Consider the following 17,675-nt stretch of genomic DNA (forward strand, 5'->3'; position numbering starts at 1 on the left):
GCAAAATATTTTCCGTTGACTATTATTTTACGTCGCGCCAAACAATCAAAAATACGTAAAACATTTTTTATAAATCATTTTACAGCGAAACAAACTAAGCCTAACTTTCTAATGCTTTGCACCCCTAGTCGTAGCGGTAGGGGGTGTTACACCTTCAACTACTAGAGTTCTACGTTGCATCAGACGAAGTTCATTCATAAAGGAGCCACTATTGCTAGAGACAAACATGTAGTTTGCTGGGGTTACAAGTTGAGTCTAGGATTATGGCGGTTTTATATGTGAATTATATATTTTATAATAAATTCCTTCGGGGTTGGCTACCTCCATAGTAGTTGTTCTTTTGAACAATTATTCAAGAGTTTTCACTTTATTACAAAAAATTTTGTAATAATTTTTCTTTTATGCTTGCTCTGATTTAGGTATTGACATTGTGGTGTTTGGCTTTAAATTTGATAATTATACTAATCTAACTTCTCTGATAAGATTAATATATTCAGTGCTATTTGTTAAACTTGGGATTCAAACGATTTCTCAATAATTCACTAACGGATCATCAACATATTTTGCATACACTATCTTAATAGAACCGGAATCCAAATACACTAAAACACCAAAACAATATTGAAAAAGGAGGAACACATTACATACACACCAAAAAAAGAAAAAAGAAGAAGAAGAAGAAGAAGCAGCAATAAAAACGTCAATACATATTCATTTCCTTAGAAGAAATCTTGCGGCAAACTATTTGATTTAAATGTTTCTTGCTACTCATTTTTCTTCACATCAGTTACCTTATTATGAAGGTTTTCATTAACCAATCATGTTTCCTTGCAATCACAGTGCACCAAATTGTCACTCCAAGAACTAGTCCAAATGCATACCCAATTACAACAATTTTCCAACCAAATTCAAATGGCAATTCATAGTCTTGACTTCCTTCGGAGATTGAAGATGGAAAAGGCAATTCATCAAAATTCTCACATTTCTTTGTCAATGGTCTCCCACACAATCCTTGATTCCCTTCAAATGAATTATTTTCAAATGTATTAAATTGTTTGCCTTGTGGTATAGGTCCCGAGAGATTATTACGAGAAACATTGAAAAATCCCAAAAAATTAAGTTGTGTAAGCTCTTGTGGGATCTCCCCTGACAACTTATTTTGAGAAAGGTCCAATGCTTCGAGATCTTCAAGCTTCCCTAAAGATGGTGGGATGTGACCTGTGAGAATGTTATTGGAGAGATTGAGCAAAATACACCCCTTTAAATTTTCAATAGAATTAGGAATTTCTCCGAGAAATCTATTGCTGGACATATCAACAGCTGTGAATAATTCTTGGACCTTCTCAAAGAACATATCATTGCCTTTGTTTGTCATTGTCATGGAGTAATCATAACCAAAAGAGCCATTAATGTAAGTACCAAGAGTTTTGGAGAATGATGTAAGAGTTGAGTTTACTTGGATGTATGTCAAATGATGTGCTGTCTCAAATTTTTTAACCGTCCAATTGCAGAAAATTTCTAGAGGTAGCTTTCCAACAAAGCTATTATAGGAGAGGTCAATGATTTGCAAGTTTGGGAACATATATTTGCTGTTAGAAATCTCTATTGGGCCGTTGAATTTGTTTGACCGCAAAATGAGAACCTTTAAATTTGGAAGATTCTTCAACCAAGAAGGAAACCTATCATTGAATTGGTTATTACCGAGATCCAGGACCTTCAACATCGTACACTTCACTAACGACCTTGGTAATCGTCCTCGAAATTGGTTTTGACTGAAAATTATTATCTTCAACTGACTTCCTTTTACCCAATTCTCTGAAATGCTTCCTTGAAATTTGTTCCTTTGCAGATTGAGTACTGATAGCGAAGCACCAAAGTTGTCCAAGCATCGAGGAAGTGAACCACTTAAGCTATTACGAGCCAAATCAAGGACTTGAAGAGAAGTGAGGTTGCAAAAAAATTCCGGAACATTTCCAGTCAATGAATTATTTGAAATAAGATAATATTTCAAATTCGAGGCTGCTGGGATGGGAAGCGATCCTTGGAGCAAATTACAGCTGAGGTCTAAAAAGGCCAAACGAGTCCAGGGGAGAAGAATCGGATGTTGACCAAAGCCCGTGAGGAAATTGTTAGCAAGGGAAAATATTTCCATACTTGCTTTGCCTATGTTTAACATCCATTCTGGTACTTGGCCACGCAAGTAGTTATCGGACAACTCTAAATACTGCAACTCATCTTGGTTTCTTAGGAAATCTGGAAACTTGCTTAAATTGCACGAAGACAACCATAAGCATTGAAACTTTGGAAAACTAGAATTGACATTGGGCTCTTTGAAAAGTAATGATAATTGATTATAAGATAGATATAAAATAGTTAAATGTTTGAGCTTAACAAACTCGTCAAACTCCACAGTCCCACTGAAGTAGTTCATAGCAAGATCAAGTACTTGCAGATTCTTGAGGTTAAAGATTGAATTTGGGATACGACCTCGAAGCTTGTTGCCCCTAAGACTCAAGACACTTAGCCCTGTGAGGTTCAAAATCTCGACAGGTATTTCACCAGTAAAATGATTTGACTGTAGATAAAGGTCTTTCAGTTGCATCAGGTTTACAAGGTGAAAAAGAATTGGACCTGTCAATTGATTTTGGCGAAGGTCTAGAAAAGAGAGTAGGTTGAGGTTTCCAATTGAAGATGGGACCTCACCTGTGAAAGTGTTATTTGAAAGCCTAAGAAAAGTGAGATTTGTGAGATTACCAAGTGTAGATGGAATGAACCCTGAGAAGTTGCAACCACGAACATTCAACGAGTTCAAGTAGATAAGGTTACCTATTGAAGGGGGTAGCTCACCAGAAAAACTTGTGGCTGTAAGTACCAATGCCTCAAGTGGACTGCTCCATGTAAAGTCTGGTAAATGACCAATGAGACCTTCATTGTAACCCACCCAAAGAACCCGTAGATTTGGTAGCTTAAATATTCCCATTGGAAATTCCCCATGCAATCCACAATCATCAAGATAGAGGAACGTTAAAGAAGACAAATTTGCCAAGATGGTAGGTATCACAGAAATTATGCTCACCCCACTCAAATCAAGCTCTTGTAGGTGGGTCAAATTTCCTACTAGGCTTCTTAGGCTAGGCTTTTTGAGTTCCAAAAGGGAATAGTCTTGAGACAAATCAAGAGATGACAATTGGGACAATTGTGAAATTTCTAAGGGGATTTGACCTGAAAACATTGATGCACTGAGATTGAGATGCGCTAGTCTTGAAAGATTGCGTACCTGAGGTGGGATAGGAGAATAGTTAAAGTGATTGTAGGAAAGGTCAAGCCTTTGGAGGTGAACAAGGCGGAAAAGGCTATTGTTGGAGTTAATCGAACCATAGAGACAGCTGCTACGGAGATGAAGGCCAATGACATTACCCGAGGCCTCATCGCACTCCACCCCATCCCATGAGCAGCAATCACTTTTGTCTCCTTCTAGTACTGTCCAAGACGCAACCTTTCCACAATCTATCCTTCCATAAGCATCAGATGCATTTTTATCGATGACAAAGCTTTCCTTGAATTGCAACAAGGCCAAGCTTTCATCATGATGGCACAAGGGTTGCATAAAAGGAGAAGAAAGAGTGAGTATAAGATGCAACTGCGGAAATAAGAAAAGCAAGCGCATGAAAACGAAGAGAGAAAGTGATAAACCCATAATTTTCTACTATGGTTAAGATATGCTTGGAAGTACTGAAGGTAGAGCTTTAATTTATAGGCTGGACACATAGTCATGTGCACCTAATATTTCTATATCAAAGCACTTAAGCATGGCACTTGCTTGACTTCATGCAGTTGAAAGCTTATAATTAATCGCGGTGGACCCAAAGTCCATTAATGTTCTTTCTCTGAGTCAATTATTGCGGCAAATTTTCCAAACCTGTATACGTTAAGTTAAATGCATCAACTTTGTACCAATTAATGTGGTGCACAGGTTCCCCTCTTCAATTTGGATTTTTTAAAAAAAAACAAATTACCTACTAATCAATAATATGATTACATGCCTTTTTTATTTCCATAATTATTTGATAATTATACAAAAATTAATCAGTAGAATTGAAAAATGAAATAGCAGTAAAAGATATTAAAATTAATCATATAATTAAAAAATAATAAAAAATTATTACTTACATTTTAATTTGTTCCTATTTTATCCTTTTTTTTTTTTTTTTTTTTTTTTGAGAAAAACATAACATTTCATTCAATAATATCACGAGCATAAAGCTCTTACATCATAGAGCAAAGTTCTGAAGCAACCACAGCATAAAGCTACAAGATTACCAAGTTTAGTACAAGATTCGAGATCAATCCGCTAACTCATGACTAAAATCAGATTTAATACTAGATCTATGACAAACAGACTCAACCAAATGCATGAATAGCAATTATTCATCGACCCTGAGAGCAGAAAGACTCTCATGCCGAAACTCTTCCTCCTCGACCCGAAGGCCAGGATAATGATCACATCCAGAACCCAAAGGTCTGGACCAAAACTAATTAACCTGAAAGCGACATAGATCGAGTGAGAGAGGAAAAAGCCTTATTACAAGCTGAACAAACACAGGAAAATTAAACAATACGGGAAAAAAAACACACGCCAAAACATAAATACATCTTAAAGAAGCAACATAACAGGGAAATAAAACAAGAAAAGAAACAGCACACTCCGATCACGCATACGCCGAGAACCGAAAACCGAAGGGGCGTTGGAAGCTCATCGCGGCGGGAACGCGGCGAAAGGCCCAACAGTGGACGGTGGGCGGCGAACAGGCGCAGAGAAGACCGGCAAAGCAGGACCTAAAAACAACCACAAACAAGAAAAAAATGGGGGAAAAAAAAAAAAACAAGGAACCACCAAAACAGGGAAAATGAGCACAAAGTGGGAAGATGGTAGCCGGAAGGGAGCTGGACCCGTGCAGGCCGGAAACCACCGCGTAAGGGGCGTGGGAGCTCGACAAGGTGGGGACGCATGAAAGAAAACCCTAATAGCGGGCAGCGAAGCGTCGACACAGGTCAGCGGCGACCACAGACAAAATCCGAACCCACAAAGAGCCAAAACAAGGCCAAGGAGCCCGCTGCAGAAATTGAAGGCGGGGGAAGAAAAGCGGTAGGGAAGGGGTAAAAACGGAGAAAAATAGAGGGGGAAAGGAACGGTAAGGAAGGGGAAGAGAGGAGACACCGGGGCTAGGGCATCAGGTAAATAACTAGCACCGGAGCGAGGAGGACGAGGGGAGGAGGGAGGCAGCTAAACGGCCAACCCTCCTCCCTTGTGTGGCTGAAGGGTTTCACTTTTCTCTCTGGCGGCTAGAGAGAAAAGAGACGGCTTGCAAGTAACAAAAGCTAGTATTTTTTCACAATTGTCTTTCTCCTGACTGACTCTATCTGCCCTTGACGATTGTTTTGGAAGGTTTGTTATTATTTTAAAAATAAAAATAAAAATTAACATTCAAATTGAGATGTATAAATAAAAGTTACCGTTTATCCTCACCGTCGATATTTAGAGATTTGTTAAACATGATGATGAGAGATATGGTCCTGTGAAGACTTGTGATTTCTTCTTCCAAGTCTTCTCTTGGGTAAACTACGAACAGCTAGGGATGATATATATATATATTCTGATCCGTCCTGAATTATTGGTAGATTTCTTCCAGAAAACGTAACGATTGGGGACTATTCAAATTCAAATGTATAGATAAGCTAGATATTATTCAAATGTATAGATAGCTAGATATTGTTTGTTTGATCGAATTTAAAACATAGTCAGATAGATTAGATGATCTATTGTACGTGTATAAATTAAATATACACTTTGATAATAATACAATTTATTCAATCTCAAAAGATTTCAGAGTCCAATTTCCTTTTTCATTGCGCCCAAAATGTTCAAAGGAAAACAAAGTTATCATAATTCAAAACAATAGAGCATCATTCAATTCTGATGATTTAAAAACTCAAAGTTACAAAAAGAAAAAAATAAAATTGGTTGGAAGAAATTTCAGCGAAAATAGAGAAAGGTTAGTTGCGGCCAAAGTCATAAAAAAAATGATGGATTCATAATGCGGCTAATGCCATTTACATTAGCTTGTCAATTGTTGCACTTGCTGCCACACCAATCCCAAGGCATTCCTTCCAATTTTCCATCTATTTACATTAACTTGTCAATTCTTGGTGCCAATTTTCCAAACCCAGCTAATACACCTCCGTACGTAAAGTGTCGTGACTGACTTGTATTTCACAAGTCTTATTTGACTGCCAAGTTATCCCAAATACGACTAGTCGGATTTGAACACTTTTGCGTAGGCGGCGCGTCTGCATTATGGTTCGGTCTTGACTATTCATGAAAACAACAAATGCGAAAGAATACCAATCAAGAGGCACCCAGAAAGGAACTAGCTAGGAAGGTTCAACCAAGTCCGATCAAGGCACCTTAATGACAACATATTCTTCCATCTTCAACATGTTGATAACCATGTCAGCTTGAAGGTCCTTTTTCCACATGAATGCCCAGAAGCATTCTTGAATCTTCTTGCCAACAACTATCCATCATTTTCACACTTGACCCATTCACTAATTAATCCATCCATCCACTTATTTCACACTGACCTCCACGATCATGACATGCTTTAAGTAATTTTACTTTCTTTTTTCAAAAACTAATTTATACACTACAAAAATTAAGCAAAATAGGAACGTTTGCAAGATGACATTTTTTCACCCAAATTGTTTTATTGATTAACCTAAATTATTTTTAGTTTAACTAAGATTTTCAGCCATATCAAACACGGAATATATATATATATATATATATATATATATATATTCACTCATCAAATAGGTGTCTAGTTTGAATACTTTCGAATAAAACAAAGTATCTAACTTATACAACACGTCATTGCCCATGCCTTGGTGAATGACACTTTTAACCAAGAGCCTCTTAACCCGAAAGCCATCGTATTGCATGTGTTACGATATTGTTCATATAATATTATTCAATAGTAATAAATGAAATTTTAAATTATGATAGTCTTTATCTTAAAAACAGTCCAATAATTACGATATTGTTCATATAATAAAATGATGGATTATATAAATTGGCCCTTCATGTGAGAATAGGGTTTTATATATACATCTGGTGAGTAAATTTAAAAGATATGTCTAGAGAAAAGCCTCGTAAGGTTATAGTTAATTTATTTACATACATGTTAGGATGCCTCTACAAAATGGATTAAACCTTTTTCGTTTTATTACACTACATATCTTTTGGCATTTCAAAGGGAAAAAAGAATGGGACTGCCACCTTTTACAAAGCTCCTTACGTTCGTGAGTATATATATATATATATATGCTTGAACTAGCCATGGATCCGTGAAGACCCATGGTCAAACTTTGGGTCTCCTCCCACATGTTTTTTTTGTTTTGAATTTTTTTTTTTTTTATAATTTGATACAAGGGTACTATTGTTATTTTCAATCATGTGTATCACACCTAACCCATTTTCTGTCGAATTTAATAAAAATAAAATAAAATCATAACGGAAGGGGTTAAGTAAAAGGGCTAGGTAGTAATAAGAGTTGATCACAACTTTTTAAAATTTTGGGGGACATTGAAATTTGAGTTGTAATTTGGGAGAGTAAATGTAATTTTTCTTATATTTATGCAGACTCCCAATATAAAATAGGTGTATATACAACGTTGTATACGACACATACGACATACGACACAAAGCCTGGAAATTTTTTTGTAGTTAACTTTGTTTCACACATACGACACAAAGCCTGGAAATCTTACTATTTTGCAGTATAAGTTTAATTCAAGTATTAGTTGCTTTTAGTATCTCATCAATTCTTCACATATATGAGTGTTTAATATAATACTTGTGTTTCACCTTCTTCTATTGTATGTGTTGAATTATTTGCTTGATTTACACTTTGGAAACTGTATATGATTGTATTTCATAATGTAATATTTGTTCTTTTGTTCTTAATTCCTTTTCAGTTTATAAGGATTCAAGTGTAAAAATATTTAAAATCACTAACAACAAAACTTTTCCTCTGTCAGGCTTGATTTCTAGACATAAACTCAAGTTTAAATCTAAAGTATAACCTAAAGAATGCGTCTTAGCTACTTGTTAATTTAACTTGAGTCCTAATTTAAGAATTAAACTCCCAAAGATTAATTTTCAACATCTTTTGCCAGCCTCTGCATGTAATGGATATCAAGATGATGGCAATTTTATAGCCGCGGCAAGTGATAAAATATGGGAGAATAGGAGAGCATGTGGGAAATATTACATGGTAAAGTGTATTGGTGCCACAAACAAAGAAGCAAACCCTTGTAAGAAAGACTCCATTTTGGTTCGAATCGTTGATCATTGTCATGGACCAAGATTTGGAACCATCAATCTTTCTGAAGATGCTTTCTCTGATATTGCTGACCTCAAAGCTGAAAGAGTTAGGGTTGAATATAAATTAAATGTAAGCTCTAAAGCACTCAAAATTAACATTCTAGTACTACGTACGTACTCAAGGTATATATGAAGACTATCATTCATTATTTGATATTTATGTTCATGATTCGCAGGTTGGGAGCTTGAGAAGGTCTACTAAGGGCAAGTTATGATAATAATGAAGACACTTGTATATCTGGAAACACTTGTATTTCCTAAAGTCTACAAATTTGATGAACCAATATATATATAATGAAGGTTTAATCAATAAATTATACGTATTTGGCTGGTCACGCGCATCACGCCATGGGACCTACAAAATTATTATGCTATGTATGTGCCCCAAATTTCAATCACCATTGACTGAGTGTCAACCTGAGTAAATGTCCATCACGCCATGGGACCTACAAAAGTTATGACACAATAAACTTCACAACTAATTCATTTTTGCGGTCCATTCTTTTAATTTAGACTAATTGACACACATCCAAACAAGTTATAATATTTGAAGATGTTCAAATTTGCAAAAAAATAAAATGATATTTTCGAATTTTCTAAACATTGTAATTTATAGAGATTCGAAACAAATGTGAAAACTAGTAGCAAATTCTTTACCATGATTATGTGGTTTGACCCTAGTGCCGCCTAGGCCTAGCTCCAGTGAATTAATCTTTATTTATGTTCATGATTGATTATAGTTTTTTTTAGCTTTTCAAACATATAGTTTTAAATGTTTGAAATCTTCAAAATTGGTTTGATGGTATATATGGTATGTTCTAGTTTTTCACTTCTGTAAATCTCTTTCAATATTATTAAGTATATCATATTGTTAATTATTTATTATATTCTTATCAATTTTAAATTTGACATTTCATCTTATGTCACTCTTGTGTCTCTCAAAGAATAATTTGGCTCTGAAATCACCATTAGGCTTGTGATTAATCATGATTTAATTTTAATCAAATGATGATTTTAAAAGCCACCTATTTTTTAGAGTGACACAAAAGAAATTTCTAAAATTACTCGTATTTAACTTGTCAATGCAAGTTAATGCATGCCCTGTTTTCTTTTTTGTAATGAAAAAGTTGTTTTTTTTTTTTTTTTAATATAAAAAAAAAAGGGTTGTAAGATATTTTTTCAATTCAATTTATTAAAATTGACATATATTTTTAGAGTATGCGATTTTCACATACATTTGACTTAAAAAGATAAAAATGCAGTACAAGAAACAAGGGAGTCCAATTTTTGAACTGATTATATAAATTTCTATGGAACTCAACAATCCTCTAACTCTTAACTATACTCTGCAGCTGATAATGCATAAATATCCTACCTAGCTATTGCTACTGCCATGGAATTAATTATATCAAAATGCTTGTTGATTGAAGAATACATACATCACACTACTACTCTGTATATTCAGGTATAGAAGGAAAGATAATACAAGGATAGAAAGTCTAAACAATTACAACTTTTCCGAACAATTTGATTAAACGAAAACACATAATGCAAATGAACCTCAAAACTATTAAATGTAAAAAAACCCCAAGTGGTGACACAAAAATACGTAAGAGGTGGGGATTGTGTGCTGCAGATCAAGTTGGGAAGAGAGCAAAATACGATTATGAAGTCCTCTAAAGTCAAGATGACACAGAAAATATAACAGGCCTTGGTAGCATCGATCAGCAATCATCTGAGAGCCTCTGAATATGTCCCGTAAACAATCAGCCTCAGACAGGTAAAGCTAAAAACTTTAACCAAGAAAGTTTCCTCTTCCTACATACTGGAGTCTTCTCCAAAAGATTGATGAAGAATACCAGAGATAACCTTCAATCAATCTTTACGGATGAGAATAGGTAATGAACAAAGTAGAAAGACATAAGGAAGCCAATGGTGCCAGTCGACAACATGATTGCAACCGCCATGATGAGTGAATAACCAAGATATAGTGTAGCTGACACCGGCCCACTCAAACTTTGCAGGTCAAAAACCAAGTAATTGATGGAATATAGGAACACATAAAGAGCAACTGAACCTGAAGCAAAGAAAGCTTTCCACCACCACCGCCAATCCTCCACACATAGATGCATGTAGGTGAGGACCACTGACACTTCAGCACAAACAATAACTAGCAACGAAAGAACAAGCAGCAGGAACCCAAAGGCATAATAGAACCTCCCAAGCCAGATGCTAGAAAGGATAAAGAAAAGCTCAATTAAGAGGGTTCCAAAGGGAAGCGTCCCTGCACCGAGAACAAGAAGCCATGATGGATATTTGCGTGCAGGAATTTCCCATGGGATCTGGTTGGTTCGCACAGGGTACTGAATTGCCTCAGCTCGTGTCCCTAAGAATCCTCCAAGGAGGGTGAGTGGCACCGAAACGCAGAACCAGAGGAACAAGAGTACAAAGTACAAGGAAATCGGAATAGCACCAGTACTATTGCTGCTCCAGAGAATGAAATTCAGCACAGTAAGAATAATAAAGACAATTCCAGAAAAGAAGCAGGCAACCGACCCTGAAACAGACCTCCAACCTTCTGAAGTTCCTTTTATGGTTCTCCAGAGACGTACACCAACATACCCAGCAGCAATTCCCAGGAAAAGATAAAGAATAATCATTCCTGTCAGCAGCATTCCTCGTGAAGCTGGTGACATGAAACCAAGGGCTGCAAAAATGATAGTGACAATTGCCATCCCTGTAATCTGAACACCATCACCGACCATCACGCAAAGTAGCTTGGAACAATTTGGTTCTCTGAACACGTCACCCACAACAAGCTTCCACCCAGAAAGCTCCTCATTCATCTGAGCTTTAGCTTCTTTGTCCAATTCCTCATACCTCGTTAAGTCCCTCCTCACAGTCCTTAAGAATATAACAAAAACTATACCAATTACCATCAGTGAATTTAGAATAGAGAACCAGTGGACTCGGGCACCTTCCATCTTCAAATAAGCATCCCATCTTGATGGCCATCGTATATTGCTTTTCACGAATTCAACCTCGTAAGTGAAGGATACTCTCTCTTGCTCCCGTATTATTTGAGACTTGTCAAGCTCCGTGGGGCAATCTACAGATGAGATATTAGCGTACCTGACAAGTTTCTTCATGACTTCAGGATCATACTTCACGGTGCAGGGGATAACCTCAAAACCAACTATCTCGAACCCAGATGCTTTCTTCTTATCAGCATCAGTAGAAATAACACCCATACCTTCTTCCCCAGGCCCTATGATCTCTCCCATACCTTCTTCCCCAGTCCCTATGATCTCTGAAAATTCTAAAACGACTCCAAACGACACTTATTCAAATGTCTAGGTGATTCACAAATATTAAACGGAATAAGATCTGACCTAACAATCAATAATCAACCAAATACAGATATGTAATGAAAATCAAGAACACAGATATTTGGTTACGAAGAGGAAACCATTTAGAGAACTCTCTAAATGTAAAACCTCTCCGGGGCAGCCAAACCCAGGAAATCAATCCACTATAAGAAGAATAAGGAATACAAGAAGAATTACAAAACCTTTGCAATTTACTCTTCCTTGTACACGACAAGCGACCCACTTGACTTCTACCGCAGTAGCCCTTTCCAGAACATCTGGCACAATCCTTCTACTTGATCTCCTTTACCGGAACTCCGGTAGACTTCGGTTGTATATGATTTGTGATGAAGACACAACCTTTAACTCTAAGAGAGACTAACCCTAACACTCAATATCTTAAACGCTCTCTTAGCACATGGAATTCTTATATGGAATTCCTTACAATTTCGTGCATAACAGCTCTCTATATATAGATTACAAGAAAACCTAGTACTAGTTGAAATGGGGAGAAAAACTAGTTCTAGTTGGAATAGGATTCATCCAAATTTTCTTTCTTATCTTGTGAGACGATTTTGGCATAGCTAACTTTCGAATTTTGAAAATCTTATTTCACAAAGATTTGTAGCATTTTGTGTTAGCTTTCCAATGCCTCTGATTTCACCTGAATCCGATTCTTGAGCCGTTATGGTCCAAATACTGATACATATGCAGGATACGAAATTTAATTAAATCCTATTTTAACTCTAATTAAAGAATTCCGATTTGATTAAACTTAACCATATCATATAGGTCTTCTATTATGATTGGTTAAGCTTAACCACATCTTCTAGGTCTTCTCTTGACACAACACCTCGTATGTATGCACTGCTGACGGGATTGCAGATAAATGTATTTTGTCACTGAATTTGGCAATTCAAAACCCAACAAACTCCCCCTTTGACAATTCTGTGACAAAATTTACAAGTTATATCTGAATAGATAACTCCTGTTTCCTGAAACACTCACAAAACATATTAAGTGTATGTGGAATAGAAATACCCAATGTACCAATAATATAACAAATTTGAATATAATATAATCATGAATAGTTCACCAAATCAGTTAAAACACAAAACAAATATCATTCATAGATGCAACAAGTATATCAAAATCAAAATCAAAATTATCTATGGTGTTCTATCTATTCCCAATATGCACTCTCTAAAACTTTCTCTCCCCCTTTTTGTCATGAATGGACAAAGGGCAGTAAAATACCAATAAGCCCAAGGAAAGTAAGAGAAACATAAACAAAATCAAAACTATGAATGCATAATGAGTGAAATGCAAGAGCATGATAAAAAACAATTCTCCCCCTTAGTGAATGACATAAAAAAATGAAGAAAAAAGTCAGAATTTTTTTTTTCTTTTTCTCAATATAAGACTTGTTATGTCAAATACACTCACATGATAAAGCATAAAAGACTCATGTATTAAGCAATGATTATCTGGTAATATCTCAAAATGTCCAAAATATACATGAGAATAAAAAAATATGAAACAAAAGTTTTTTCAACACAAGCAAAGCAACATGTTCGACTCGACCCATGCTTGTGTGTTGTGTGTGAAAGCTAACCATCAAGTAAGTTTAAGAACTTATACGGTAATGGGATAGGCTAGCAAGCAAAAACTTAAATTACCTCATGGGAAGATTGACATGTATATCTAAACAAAAGTCAAACCTTGCTAGGGCCGTGTCACCCTCATCCAATACACTTCCCATGTAGTAGTAGCACATACTCAAACATTGTCCGGTAGTGACCGTTTCTTTCCACAATGAATATGGTCACAATTATTTCTATAGGGACAAGTTGAGCACAAATAAGACATAGTGAAATAGATTCCTTTTGGAATATGTTCATATGTTTTCTTGTTTCACTATTTTTTTCTTTGAGAATGTGTCTTTAATCATTTAGTGCTTAAACCAAATTAGAGGAATGCTGGAATTTTTAGGTCCTAGGTTCAACTAGCATTTGGTCAATTTGATAGACACAACTAGTCAATCTTCTTCATATGGTTGCCTAACATAACTCACCCTTAAGGCCAAATTCATACTCAATTTAAGCTTAAATGTGCACAAGAGTTCAAGCATAGGTAAAATGTACCATAGAAGCATAAGCTTAGGCCAAAAAAAAACAATCAGTCCATTAATAAATATTCATCCCATGTATAGTAAGCACATTTTGAGATATAAGGAATTGGATCCATGAAGTATACATGAGAAATTTATGGACTATCAAAGTGCATATGACAAAAATAAGGAGACAACCTAAAAACTATATTTTTGTCTTTTTTTTTTTTTTTTTTTTTTTTTTTTTTTTTTTTAAATAAAATAAAATAAAATGCACAAAATTAATGCAATGCATATATATGCAAAACTGAAATTAAAAAAAAAAAAAACAAAAACAAAAAAAATAAATGCAATGCAATGCAATGCAATGAATGCTACATGCTTTAGGATATAAAGAAATATGCAAGACAACCAATCCTAAGCATGTTATGGACCACCTTACTTTAGGTGAGTTCACCACCACTCCCCCTCAAAGGGTGAATGGTATCGACCTTCCTAACCCAAACCTTCTTAACCCTAAGTACAGATTTGTGACTCTTGTCAAACTCATCTAACCTAGATAACACTCCCTTCATCATTATGCATAGCCCCTCAAAACCTTTCCTAGAATATGAATTCTCACTCTTTTGCTCACGAGGTCTCAACTTAAAACAGTTAGGTCGAATATGACCAACTTTTCTACAATGATGGTAGGTAGGGACAAATTTCGGAGAAACTTGTCTCATATGAGGAGGGATATATATATACTTAGATCTAGACAAACATGACTCTACACCACCTTTTTTTTTCTTAGGAGCAGCCTTTTTATTCCAAGGTTTTTGGGATTTCAACTTAGAACAATTTGGTCTAATATGACCAATAATCCCACAATGATGGCATGTAGGAACAAACTTTGCATGAGTTTGATTCTTTGAAAGAGCCTTGAATTCGGGCTTCACACAAGTATTCATACAAGAAGTTTTGCCCTTATCCAAGCAAGCTATATTGGCTTTGACTTCTTCAACTTTCACATGCTTAACAAACAAAGTTTTTCTTTCAGAATTAGAAGCATGTGAAGTAGAGGCACCCAATTTATCAATAAGCATAGTATTTTCAGATTTCAAAGAGTCAATTAAGGCATGTGATTTAGACAAATTAATAACCAAAGACTCTTTCTCATGCTCAACATCATTAAGCTTTTTAAGGGAAATTTGATGATGATGAGTTAATTTAACGAATTTCTTAAAGAGCTTGTTATAGGCCATCTGAAGGTCAATCTCCTCATCAGAATCCATGCTAAGGGATTGAGGAGTATTCATAGCAAAGGAGTCAAGGATCTCACTCAGGAATTTAATCCAAACAAAGTGAACCCGCTCTGATACCAATTGAAAATTCTAAAACGACTCCAAACGACACTTATTCAAATGTCTAGGTGATTCACAAATATTAAACGGAATAAGATCTGACCTAACAATCAATAATCAACCAAATACAGATATGTAATGAAAATCAAGAACACAGATATTTGGTTACGAAGAGGAAACCATTTAGAGAACTCTCTAAATGTAAAACCTCTCCGGGGCAGCCAAACCCAGGAAATCAATCCACTATAAGAAGAATAAGGAATACAAGAAGAATTACAAAACCTTTGCAATTTACTCTTCCTTGTACACGACAAGCGACCCACTTGACTTCTACCGCAGTAGCCCTTTCCAGAACATCTGGCACAATCCTTCTACTTGATCTCCTTTACCGGAACTCCGGTAGACTTCGGTTGTATATGATTTGTGATGAAGACACAACCTTTAACTCTAAGAGAGACTAACCCTAACACTCAATATCTTAAACGCTCTCTTAGCACATGGAATTCTTATATGGAATTCCTTACAATTTCGTGCATAACAGCTCTCTATATATAGATTACAAGAAAACCTAGTACTAGTTGAAATGGGGAGAAAAACTAGTTCTAGTTGGAATAGGATTCATCCAAATTTTCTTTCTTATCTTGTGAGACGATGTTGGCATAGCTAACTTTCGAATTTTGAAAATCTTATTTCACAAAGATTTGTAGCATTTTGTGTTAGCTTTCCAATGCCTCTGATTTCACCTGAATCCGATTCTTGAGCCGAAAGTTATGGTCCAAATACTGATACATATGCAGGATACGAAATTTAATTAAATCCTATTTTAACTCTAATTAAAGAATTCCGATTTGATTAAACTTAACCATATCATATAGGTCTTCTATTATGATTGGTTAAGCTTAACCACATCTTCTAGGTCTTCTCTTGACACAACACCTCGTATGTATGCACTGCTGACGGGATTGCAGATAAATGTATTTTGTCACTGAATTTGGCAATTCAAAACCCAACAATCTCCACACCCCTCCATTCATACTCATGAACCAAGACCCTGAACTTGAGATGATTAATGATGTAATCTTCATTACTATTTGGTGGTGTATACCCAACAGGAAACCCAGTCCACTGGAAGTTAATTCCATTTTGCTCTTCGAACCTCATGGCAGGCAAGTTATCCAGAATCATGTTCACTTGATACAGATCGCGGGTTCTCTGTTTCAAGAGCTTGACCTGATGCTCATTCAATGGGCTGGTAGTACAGAGGTAGACAGTCTCATTAACATTCATTCGGAAACGGTAAGGAGAGTTGTCAATCTGATCTCCCGTGAGGAGTTCTCCAAGATTCTCGGCACTTTTCTTGACACCACCGATGGGCTCACAGTAAGGGAGACTGTAGTAGCTGAAGGGAAGCAGGGTATATATGGAAGTCAAGGAGTTAACTTTGGCAGATATTGCGTCCCCGTTAGAATAAGTGTGCATGTAGCTTCCCGGAAGATAAAACCCATTGCAAGGATGCGCAAAGAGAAGAACCACATAGAGGAAAGCCCAGCATACGGAGGGCATCCTCCATTTCGATAAGGCCATTGAAATTGAAAGAGAAGACAGCAGATCTGTTTGGATCAGAGGTGAATCTCTGTCTAGGCTACTAGTCTTACTGAAACATTCAACGCCAAATCTACACAAGACGGAACCGTTTCCAGTGTTAGGCTCTAGAAAATATTTAGGAGAAGAAAAATAGAAAGAAATTCAAAGAATATTATTTGGGCACATGTTTAAGAAGGCATACAAGGTAAGGTTTTTCTACCCTAAAAAAAACACAGATCCATTGAGGGAGGTCCATGTACATAATACACAGGATGTTTGGGATTTGGCAAAGAATCCCAACACCCACTGGCTCACAACAAAAGCAAATTATACTCAAGAAAATTATGCGAGCTATGAAAATGGAAGGAAACGCACCTCCGGCCAGAACCAATCAGAGCATAGATCTGCTGATCGGGTAGCGTCGGATCTGATGCTCTCGCTGGCTAGCTGTGCTGCAGAGCGTTACAACGAAGCAGAGTGCGAACCCTATTCTGCTCCCGTAACTGGAACCTTCTTTCAATGGAAAAGTAAGACCACCACCGGGTCCGGTGGTGAATGACTTTGATGCTTAAATCATTAGGCAATATATATCCAAAAAATGGCTTAAGATAGTAAAATTTTAGGAAGAAACAAAAAGTTTATTTATCTGGTTGTCATGAGTTGCCTTTTATAAAGGTTTGCTCTCAACTGCTTACGGTTAGTTCCTCCATAATGATGGTCTTTAGAGTGGTTTATCTTGATTTCCTTCATTTGTCATTGTGCTCTATGCTTGAAATTTGAGTCTCACCCAAGTAGTTGAGAAAATCACCTTGGTGGCACCAAGGTGA

At 36.2% G+C, this 17,675-nt stretch overlaps 2 protein-coding genes and 1 pseudogene across 2 annotated transcripts; 1 reads left to right on the forward strand and 2 right to left on the reverse strand.

Moving 5' to 3' along the window:
* Positions 1–682: 682 nt before the first annotated feature.
* LOC132180649 (receptor-like protein 7 pseudogene) lies at positions 683–3,697 on the reverse strand (annotated as a pseudogene).
* Positions 3,698–5,008: 1,311 nt separating this feature from the next.
* LOC148585188 (EG45-like domain containing protein) lies at positions 5,009–8,658 on the forward strand. The gene is made up of 4 exons (XM_088516349.1): positions 5,009–5,146; positions 7,314–7,359; positions 8,236–8,513; positions 8,620–8,658. Exons 1-4 carry the CDS (start codon positions 5,009–5,011, stop codon positions 8,656–8,658), a joined length of 501 nt encoding a protein of 166 aa, XP_088372475.1.
* A 1,285-nt stretch (positions 8,659–9,943) lies between these two features.
* On the reverse strand, positions 9,944–17,458 carry LOC132180826 (transmembrane 9 superfamily member 12). Its single transcript, XM_088516983.1, has 3 exons — positions 17,224–17,458; positions 16,277–16,939; positions 9,944–11,749 (listed from the first exon to the last, which is right to left on the reverse strand). Exons 2-3 carry the CDS (start codon positions 16,846–16,848, stop codon positions 10,315–10,317), a joined length of 2,007 nt encoding a protein of 668 aa, XP_088373109.1. The 5' UTR covers positions 16,849–16,939; positions 17,224–17,458; the 3' UTR covers positions 9,944–10,314.
* Positions 17,459–17,675: the final 217 nt, after the last annotated feature.

Source organism: Corylus avellana, chromosome 5 (assembly GCF_965113065.1).
Source record: "Corylus avellana chromosome 5, dhCorAvel1.hap1.2, whole genome shotgun sequence".
Lineage (NCBI taxonomy): Eukaryota > Viridiplantae > Streptophyta > Magnoliopsida > Fagales > Betulaceae > Corylus > Corylus avellana.

Bases quoted from the DNA above. Each gene is read 5' to 3' on its own strand.
- LOC148585188 (XM_088516349.1), top strand. From the start codon at position 5,009: ATGAAAGAAAACCCTAATAGCGGGCAGCGAAGCGTCGACACAGGTCAG. The intron at 5,147-7,313 runs GTAGGGAAGGGG...GGCATTTCAAAG, and splicing joins AAGGCGGGGGAAGAAAAGCG to GGAAAAAAGAATGGGACTGC. The intron at 8,514-8,619 runs GTAAGCTCTAAA...CATGATTCGCAG, and splicing joins GGGTTGAATATAAATTAAAT to GTTGGGAGCTTGAGAAGGTC.
- LOC132180826 (XM_088516983.1), bottom strand. From the start codon at position 16,848: ATGGCCTTATCGAAATGGAGGATGCCCTCCGTATGCTGGGCTTTCCTC. The intron at 11,750-16,276 runs TGTTGGGTTTTG...ATTTTCAGAGAT, and splicing joins GAATGGAGGGGTGTGGAGAT to CATAGGGACTGGGGAAGAAG.